The sequence below is a fragment of the Notothenia coriiceps genome, unplaced genomic scaffold (genome assembly GCF_000735185.1).
Source record: "Notothenia coriiceps isolate Sejong01 unplaced genomic scaffold, NC01 NC01_scaffold00028155, whole genome shotgun sequence".
Taxonomy (NCBI): domain Eukaryota; kingdom Metazoa; phylum Chordata; class Actinopteri; order Perciformes; family Nototheniidae; genus Notothenia; species Notothenia coriiceps.
This window is the reverse complement of record NW_011360856.1, coordinates 1-9,938: the sequence shown is the minus strand read 5'-3', so window position 1 is coordinate 9,938 and position 9,938 is coordinate 1. Positions and strand designations below refer to the sequence as shown.

The 9,938-nt window shown below is 36.9% G+C and overlaps 2 protein-coding genes across 2 annotated transcripts in view; both read left to right on the top strand.

The window, feature by feature from the left end:
* LOC104958036 (trypsin) overlaps positions 1 to 5,225 on the top strand; it is an 8,019-nt gene extending 2,794 nt beyond the window's left edge. Inside the window, exons 2-5 of the mRNA XM_010785735.1 lie at positions 833 to 983; positions 1,842 to 1,983; positions 3,365 to 3,622; positions 4,745 to 5,225. Coding sequence (XP_010784037.1) covers positions 833 to 983; positions 1,842 to 1,983; positions 3,365 to 3,622; positions 4,745 to 4,894 — 701 coding nt within the window. The 3' untranslated portion in view covers positions 4,895 to 5,225. The remainder of the gene's footprint in view (positions 1 to 832; positions 984 to 1,841; positions 1,984 to 3,364; positions 3,623 to 4,744) is intronic.
* Positions 5,226 to 5,758: 533 nt separating this feature from the next.
* Positions 5,759 to 9,491, top strand: cdab (cytidine deaminase b). The gene is made up of 4 exons (XM_010785721.1): positions 5,759 to 5,998; positions 7,323 to 7,434; positions 8,140 to 8,197; positions 8,320 to 9,491. The coding sequence occupies exons 1-4, from the start codon at positions 5,812 to 5,814 to the stop codon at positions 8,449 to 8,451; spliced, it is 489 nt and encodes a 162-aa protein (XP_010784023.1). The 5' UTR covers positions 5,759 to 5,811; the 3' UTR covers positions 8,452 to 9,491.
* The last annotated feature ends 447 nt before the right edge of the window (positions 9,492 to 9,938 follow it).

Below are 9,938 nucleotides of genomic sequence, written 5' to 3'. Positions count from 1 at the left end.
ACTTATCTTAAAGGTCCCTTATTATACTGTTTTTCATCAATATATATACACACACACACACACTCATCTCTTTCGACTCCACTTCGAGCGATAGAATTACTAACAAAGAATTGCTAACGAAGCACTTATATACTAATAAAGGACTGGTTTATCTAAAGCTAGTTGAGTAGCACTTGAAATGTTTTAGCTCTATGAAACCTGATGTACTTATATGATTCTGTTTTCTTCAAGTTTGTATCTTCTTGGTCGAATGCACTTATTGTAAGTCCCTTTGGATAAAAGCGTCAGCTAAATACAATGTAATGTAATATATTATAGGTCTCAGATATATACAAAACATGTCTCTGAAGTGTTTGGCTCAAAATACCAAACAGATCATTGTAGCATCCCATAAACCCCTCTGTTTCAGCCCTGTTTCAAAAGTGCTGATTCTCTGTCTGTTACTTTAAGATGAAAATAAGGAGCCCCTCCCCACGCCCCTCTGAGAGATATTTGTTTAAAAATAACTAGAGGAGATTCAGGTGATAAGGGAGGGGGGGGTTACCTTGGTTGGTTATGAGCTAATGGTTACACAAGCCAGAAAATCGTTATGACATCATAAAGTGGCCAAAATCTGATCAGCTCATTTTCAGACAGGTTTTTGTATAAATAGATCAGGAAAAAATGTGAGCGAATATTTTTTCCTGAAACTTTCAGAGTCTCTTTACACAGAGGAGACACATGTTTATTCATAAAATACATAAACATTTGGATTTTGCATAATAGGTGACCTTCAAGTTACATGATGAAACCTCTCTGACTCTGTGTGACTGATCCCCTCCTCTTCTCTCAGGTGTGTATGGGCAGAGGATCATCGGTGGTGATGTGGTACGAGCCAACTCCATCCCGTTTCAGGCCTCCCTGCTGTTCATGAACCACCACTTCTGTGGAGGCACCCTCATCAACCGGCAGTGGGTGGTGTCTGCTGCCCACTGCTGGAGACCGTAAGTTACTGCAGTGTTACAGTCCAGATACCAGAATGCTTGTGCACAATGGAAAGTGTACTCTCTGAAAGAATAGTTCACCCACAAGATGACACTTTATACATCAATGACTTACCCCTTGTTACACTGAATTATTCACTGAAAAAACTGAAACGTTGACTTTAATTAAAAGTGTTATGTCAACAAATGTCACATTGCTGTATTAGGTTAGAAACTAAATATATTACCTATATTTAAACTTAATATTGTTGCTTTCAACTAACCTAATACAATTATGTGAAATCTATGTTAAAATAAAAAAAATTCTGTGTTGCATACCTCCAAGTTTAACAAAGAATCACATAGGGACCATCAATTAATTATTATATTTATTAAACTAAATGCTTACCTGCCTAATTTTAGTACACATTAAACATGTATTATGTGATTCCAAATATTATTACAACACTGCAAAAATAAGCAACAACTGTTTTGTTGGGTTTTATGGGCTTCTAAGATATACACGGTCTAACACTGTTTGAGAGTTTGTTAGCGTATGATTTGATGTGATTTTGCTATAGTTAAATGTGGACCCGTATACTTCAATCCATCAAGATTTGGAAATTAACGTTATTTATTTAGTTAAGAATTCAAAGTAACATCGGGTAAGTGATGTACACATTTTAATAATGTGGGTGACGTAGTGCTTGAATATCTTGAAGCACATGCTGCACCTTGCATTCAAACCTAAAAGCTGTGTTGAAGAAATAGTAGAGGTCTATTTAACTTTGAAAGTAGTGTTAGATTTTCTAATCTATCGTTGCAAAATAAGCACCAAAACAAAAGTATTCTCCTTTGCCTTCTTCTTTGTTCGTTCAGGAGCCACATGATCCAAGTGGTCCTGGGGGAGCACAGCTTCAACACAGAGGAAGGCACTGAGCAGAGGTTCAGCGCCGCCTTAGTCGTTCGGCACTACATGTACCAACACTGGACGTTTGACAATGACATCATGCTGATTAAGGTGAGGGATGATTGAGGAAGATTGTGTTTTAATAAGATCCTACAGATTTTAGACACTGATTAGGTTACTGACTGACATTGGTGAGTCAGCAACCCGAAATTCAATTCTATATAAGTAGCACTACAAATCATTACATTACATTCAATAATAATAATAAATACAATTTATATCGCTCTTTTCTGGAACTCAAAGACGCTTTACAGTATGAGGGAGGGTAGGCAAACAAGGACAAGCAAAACAAACAACAAAACAAAACAAACAAAAAATAAAATACAAGAGATAGATTTCAAACGGAGTAGTCAACCAGTGGAGGTCAACATATTAAGATGTTTTGTGCTTTTACATTTAGTTTATTATCACTGATTTTATGTTGCATGAGGAATAAAAGTGTTACAAAAATTGATTTATTTTGAAACAAGAAAGAACAAAGCAGGATAGCGATACTAGAATTATGAAAACATTGATTTTACGAAATACATTTTTAATCTGAACTGATAGCTGCTTGAAAAGTTGTATTTTCTTACTTTCTATATATTAAAACATATAACTATAAAACAATTAGTCAAAGGAGTTTTTTCACTTAAACACACGTTCTGTTTTAGATGCTGATAATGCTTTAATAGGATATTATCGATAATAACTGGCAGCTATAGAGGTCAATGAAAAGGTAAAAGTAGAAGTATAAAGTCATATTTAAGAAGAGTACAAGTACCTCAATGATGTGCCTGTACTTGAAACTAAACAGTACTTGAGTAAATGTTACAACGTTTCACCACTCATTTTCACAGGCTGAGTGATAGTTAATGGAGTTTCCCATGATATGTGTAACCTCATCACTCAGCCTGTGACACAGTGGAAATGCTCTTTTGGTGACTACTATTCCACTCAGTCAATACTAATTCATTTGCTTATTATTCAAATGTTGGTGGCTTTCAATCCAACTGAATCCCCAGTGCACTGGAACACTTTTAAACTAGAAACCTTTTTGAAACGCACCTACGTTGAACCTTTCATGAACAATTAGCTTCACATTGATGTTCTCATTTATCCTTTTTGCGCACCACATTCAATGTATTCAATTTCATACAGTGTTTGTATGCAATTGCTGTGAAACATCAAACCATCACTCTACTTTGATGAAGTTTTGAACGGATGGACCTTGGATCCTTCATTGAAATGTTTTGTTGTCTTTAATACATTAGTTTTATATAAACATAAATACATTGCCTGAAAAAAGATCAGTAACATACACTACATGAGTGTAATTTAAAAGCAACAACCTTCTTTACTTACATTTGAATTTGAAATGGAAAGGTGCAATGCTTTGTCAGCATGAGCTTTCTGTGTTGACTGACTGAAGGATATGTTCTCTGTGGCTCAGTTGGACCGTCCAGCTGTCCTGAACTCCTGGGTCGGACTGGTCTCTTTGCCTGAGCCGGACTCACTGCCCCTGGCCAACCGCGCCCGGTGCACAGTCAGCGGCTGGGGCGTGACCTCGCTCAACAGCTACAGCCTGTCACCTGAACTGAGGTCTGTGGATGTGGACATGTTTAGAAACTGCTGGTACTACTACTACTTCAGGATCACAGAAAACATGATCTGTGCTGGATCTTACTCCGGGGGGAAAGACTCCTGTCAGGTGAGACATAATGTGTGTGTGTGTGTGTGTGTGTGTGTGTGTGTGTGTGTGTGTGTGTGTGTGTGTGTGTGTGTGTGTGTGTGTGTGTGTGTGTGTGTGTGTGTGTGTGTGTGTGTGTGTGTGTGTGTGTGTGTGTGTGTGTGTGTGTGTGTGTGTGTGTGTGTGTGTGTGTGTGTGTGTTTTAGAGATATAACTGTCTGTACTCTCATAGGAACACATCTTGCAGTAAATAAAGACAACATAAAACATCCACCCGTGGGGAAATTCAGTAGTTTAACAGCAACAGGTTAAGATTGAAAAACAGGACAGCACAGATTAATCAAATTAAGGATAAAATGAAAATTTAAAATGGTGAATAACTATAACATGAATTAAAATGAGCATGTATATTTAGTCATTACACATATTATTTACATGTGTGTGATCATGTAATACTGAACGTTACTTAATGTTATGCAATATTTTGAGTTCAAACCAAAGTAATGTTAATAATGCACTTTGATGATTAGATGTCACATTATGGTGAATTTTACTGCAAAAGTATTCACTACAATATTTCAGCCCTACCAGACCCACCGCCAAAATGTAAAACAAAAGACAGATTGCTGTTATGACTCACAAATTGAAAGACAGCAAAGAACAATTCATTGTTATGATAGTTCTTCACTTTTCTGATTCTGTTTCAGCCGCCTTTATAACTTTAAGTCTAGTATTAGTCATTAATAACTCTTCATGTAGCTCTGTTTTTGTCTCAATCAACTCTATAAAATAATAACCTGGATCTTAAGCTGATAATTGTCCCATTATGTTCACTAGCTTTTTCCGACGTTTCTGAAATCAAGAGCGGGTTTGCAGGCTAGAAAAAGAAGAATGTGTGTAGCTGGGTAACATGCAGACTTGGGTGGTCTCTCTCTTGACTCTTCACTATAACTAACCCTTTTCACATCCCTCATAGTCCTATGATCTATTTACATTGATGCATATTGATTAGTTCTGTTTAAAGGTTTTTACACCAACCATTTAGTAAGAAAACATGAACACCTTTTCAGCTTAGTCAGGAACAAAGAAACAAGCCTTTTTTGATTTTAAAACGTGTAACTTTTGACTCTTGTTCATCCTCAGGGTGACTCAGGAGGACCTCTGGTTTGTAACGGTAACCTTGAGGGCATTGTGTCTTGGGGCATTGGCTGTGCCTATTCTTACTACCCTGGCGTCTACACCAAGGTCAGTAACTACCTCGGATGGATCAACTGGGTCACCCAGAACAGATAATAAGACTGTCGATAACCAGCTTACCTAAGACTCTACTGTGATGAAGAATGGATGGACCATGGTATCCTTCATGGTACATTTGTTGTTGTCTTTAATACTATTGCTTTTATTAAAAACTAATAAATACGTTGGACTGAAAAAAAATACTGTAACATACCCATGAGTGTGAATGTTGTTTTTTATTCATTAGGTGAATATCACCTGAGCGATAAGACTAAGGTTGTTATGAAATAAACGTCTGACAGAAACTACTGCAACTAAATGCACTTTTTATATTAGAGCTGTTGCTGTATGCTACATCAATCAATCAATCAATCAATCAATCAATCAATCAATCAATCAATCAATCAATCAATGTTTATTCATATAGCCCAATATCACAAATGTTACATTTGTCTCAGTGGTCTTCAAAGTTTCTACAGAACAAACTGTGTTTGCACAGTTAGTTCTGTACAAACTGTGAAGACTACATGTTGCTACAGTGTTTGTAGTGCTCTCCAGAAATGATTTCAGTCCATGTCACAGGGTCTTGGCGATCATTTCAGGGATCATTTTGGTCCATTTGACTCTAATAGAAGCTGGATTTAACAATAAAGGCACATATTTTCTCAAATAGTCTACTCTGTTATTGGTCATCTAAAACACGTATAGGAACAAATATTAATAGTAATTTGATGTACAGACGGGTCACAGCATGTTATCTGAACTTGATTGTCATGTTTGCACATAATGTGCCAACAACAAAACCACCTCCCATTGACTCTATGACAGTATGTTGCCATCCTAGCCAGCTAGCCATTGATTGGTTGGGACCACACCCCTCTCCCCCTTCCCTCTGTCCCATTGCCATTTAAAGCTGAGCCACAATAGACTCACTGACTCACTCAAAAACAGCCTTACAGACCCCTAGGGCAATCATGGACCAAGTCAAGTCCAGCAGCACTGTGACGCATATTAACGACCAAGGCTCCAGACACTTGTCTCAAGAAGCAATAGAGAAGCTGATCCAACAGTCTCAGGAGGCCAAGCAGCATGCGTACTGTCCCTACAGCAAGTTCAGAGTGGGAGCTGCCCTCCTGACCATGGACAACACTGTTTTTAGAGGTAAGGTACAAGTTGGCCTTTGGATTGCTTGTTTAGAGTTAATATTTGGCATGAAGAATTCCAGTTTAATTAAACGACTGTTGAGTTTTAAGAGTGAAATCTGCATTCAAATGTTTTTCCCCTAATACTAATATTTGCCATTATCAGCAAGTAGACTTTAAAGAATATAATATATCTAAATGGATGTGTTGTAAAAGTCTAAAATGTCTTATCAGACCAATCAGATGTACCTGGTGTTTGAGTTTCTTCTGCTTTGGTGTTGAAACAGAACTTTATTAAACCCACACGATTTTTCAGTTAGTATCAGTTTCAATTTGCAGCACTGTTAATTATTACTGGACAACAGTCAGTCTGTGGAAAGGCCCGTCATTAAAACCATACTAGGATGAGTCTAAACCATTCCCATTGGTTGAATAAGGTATCAACCACTCTTTCCCATGAGATAAGGTGACCTTTTGACCTTGCGTCTCTTGCGTCTGCAGCATTACACTTACTGACAGGGATGGCAAATGATTGTCAACAATGAGGCAAAGACAGAACTCTCCTGTTCACGTTGCTGTTCTAGTTAAAGCTTACACAGTCACATTAACCCAAGCAGAAATGTCTGGGGGGCAAATAGTTAGCAAACAGGTCTGAGTGCAATGACCTGTTAACTGTTTGAACACGATAGAATAAGTAAACAGAGCCTCTTTTTATTACTTTGACATTTTGTTCAGAGGTTGAAGAAGTACTCAGATCTTGTTCTTAAGTATGAGGATAAGTACAAGAGTGTAGGAATACTCTGTTACAAGTAGAAGTCCTGCATTCAAAATGTTAGTCAAGAAAAAGTAGAAAAGTATTAGCATCAAAATATACTTCAAGTACCAACAGTTAAAGTACTCATTATGCAGATTGACCCATTCAAGAATAATATATATTTAATGTTTTGATTGTAATCATTGATGCTTTAAAGTGTTGGTAAAAGGTGCAGCTAGTTTTGATGACTTTGTATGCTGCAGGGTAGCTATGAATGAACTCCAGGTGTAACTAAATGTAAGTGTTGATCATATTGTGTATCATTCATCTATATCTGCAAAGTAACTAAAGGTACTGCGAGAATGTAGTGGAGTAAAAGTACAATATTTACCTCTGAGTTGTAGTGGGGTAGAAGTATGAAGTGGCATTAAATAGAAATACTCAAAAGTGCCTCAAAATTGTACTTAAGTACAGTCAGTACTTGAGTAAATCTACTTAGTTATTTTACACCACTGCTAATGTGTTAGTTTAATTTGAGTGAAGCAAATGCTCCTAAACTAACTAATGAGTGTCATTGTGTCCCTGGCAGGTTGCAATGTAGAGAATGCATGCTACAACTTGGGTGTGTGTGCTGAAAGGAATGCTATCTCAAAAGCGGTTTCTGAAGGCTACAGAAGTTTCAAGGCAATAGCAATTGCCAGGTAATTTCCACTCCTAAGTAATATGTGCATTTCCTGAATGTCAAGTTTGAACCCTCTCAGTCAGCATTCCTGTTTTATTGAACCATTACTCACTTTGTCTTTGCACGTCATTAAACTTCCCTTATTACTTAACACAAAGCAAGTCTGTCTGATGCATATCTTACACACCCAACAGTTGGTTGACTGACATGTGATGCAAGGTGGATTCAAGTCTCAGCACCATCAGAATCACGTTTAATGCTAGATACGTTTTCACGAGTTTGCTTTGGTGTATTAGTGCATAACACAAGCATAGTAAGATAAAAATGAGATTCAAAATAAATGCAAGTACAAAAAAAAAGAAGCCTAAATATAGAATAGAATCAAATTCAATTATGATAAAAATATGAAATCATAAATTGTACTTTATATCTGAAAAGGAACATGAATAAATACTATGAATTATTTACATCATTAGGCATTTGAAATTCAAAATAGAAGATGTATAAAATAAAGGAGTGTTAGTTTTTGAATGTGGGACATGTTTAGAGCTAAAGCAAGAAAACCAGAACAGATCAACATGAGAGGCATTGTGAAGTTTCATAGTCATCACACTGAGACACTTTGAGATGAGCATCAGGCTAAAAGGTCCTTCATTTCAACAATAAAACATTTCCCGGTAGTTTTATTTCCTAACTTCTTCGTGTCCTCATATGTTCTTTGCAGTGACCTAAAGGACCAGTTCATCTCGCCATGTGGGGGCTGCAGGCAATTCATAAGAGAGGTAAAACATCTGGGTTTTTAAGTCATGACCAATGACCATACACACACAACACCATAAAGAAGGGAGGCTTTGTGATCGAATTAGACAACTTTTAATATTTTCCTTTTTGCCGTTTCCTTCAGTTTGGTTTAAACTGTGATGTGTACCTGTCAAAGCCCGACGGCTCGCACCTGAAGTTGACGGTGGACGAGCTGCTGCCCGTCTCCTTCGGCCCCGAGGAGCTGGACATGAAGAAAGTGTTTTCATCTCCTTAAACAGTTTGAGCCTGTTTTGCCGCACAAAACACAAAGACATGTACTGTGTATAATGCACATGCTGCTGAAAATGTATTAATGTGTAGCAGTAGTTATATTTATGGAAAATATTTGTTCTTTTAGTATGCGCTGATTGTTATGTCAAATGATTAAAAGTTACCTAATGTATTCTGTAATATTATTTATACAATCTAGTATCTGGAGAATCCATTGTGCCTTGGTTACTTAATGCTGCCTTGCTGTAGATACCAACATTTCTTAATATGAAGAAGAATTAAGCAACAGTATGTATCATATCCACACATTTTAATAAATAAAATGTTTTAAAAGGCATTTCTTTTAATAATTTACACTTCATTTCTTACAGATGGATATACACACAAATGAAGGTCAAAGGACACACAAGAGGGAAAAGATGAGTTACAGTGTACTGCAAATATTATTTGTTTAGCAGCAAGTTATTCAATTACAGAGTAAAAGGGGGAGAGAGACAGGGTGAAGGGTTGAAGCTGCCAGTGCAAATTCACTTAACATTTGTTTGTGATATTAGGTCTACATATTCCATGCATTGACATTTACAGTGGTTTAAGGGCACAGCCTTAAAAAGGGCGAATATAATAAGATGGGATTTATCATTGCCCCCTGATTCAGAGAGATTTTTTATTAAAAAAGGTAAAACCAGCCCAAAATTAAAACAGCTAAAAGACAAAAAGGCAGATTTAATTTTGGGTACTACCCACTCAAAATCATATTCAACTTTATCAGAATTCAAACTTGGCAGACAGCATGTTAAATATGAAATCCCTACAACAGCAGCAGCAGCAGGACATGGCAACGTGGCTCTGAGCAGAAATCATCAGGAATAAAATATGTTTTTAATTATAAGCTCTTTTGGTAGATGAAATGTAGATAGTGTTATGTGACTACGTAATTATTGCTGCTAACAAAGCTCTATTCTCTATGTCTTGATGCTTGGAATAAAAAAAGTTTCTGTCAGATCAACAACAGCAATTGATAAATCAACAATAATCTCAACTGAAAGGTCCTAAAAGTTAAAAAAACAAACAAGAAAATCTAAAAACAAAAAATATATGTATTAATTCAGTGCATCAGGCTTAGTGTCCAAGCCTCTATTCGTATTAACCTGCTTCCACCTACTGTCAGAAGTAAATACTCATGATAGACGGCTCTCAAGCTTGAAAATGTGGTCAGGCTCGTGTCAAGTTTTAGAGGCTCTTGCTGTCCAAAGATACAAAGTAGAGCAAAAATAATTGCACTAATTCCAAGCTGCTAGATTTGTATCTAATGAATGTATGGAGACGAGAGGAGAAAAGAGGGGGAAAAAACACTGGGAACCAAAGTTAATGTGTCACATACATACATACATACATGGACACACAGCTAGCTATTACCATGAGGCTTCTGAGTAAGGTGTGTGTGTGTGTGTGTGTGTGTGTGTGTGTGTGTGTGTGTGTGTGTGTGTGTGT

Coding starts and splice junctions, on each gene's coding strand:
- cdab (XM_010785721.1), top strand. CDS start 5,812: ATGGACCAAGTCAAGTCCAGCAGCACTGTGACGCATATTAACGACCAA. Junction 5,999..7,322: donor GGACAACACTGTTTTTAGAG/GTAAGGTACAAG, acceptor TGTCCCTGGCAG/GTTGCAATGTAGAGAATGCA. Junction 7,435..8,139: donor AAGGCAATAGCAATTGCCAG/GTAATTTCCACT, acceptor TGTTCTTTGCAG/TGACCTAAAGGACCAGTTCA.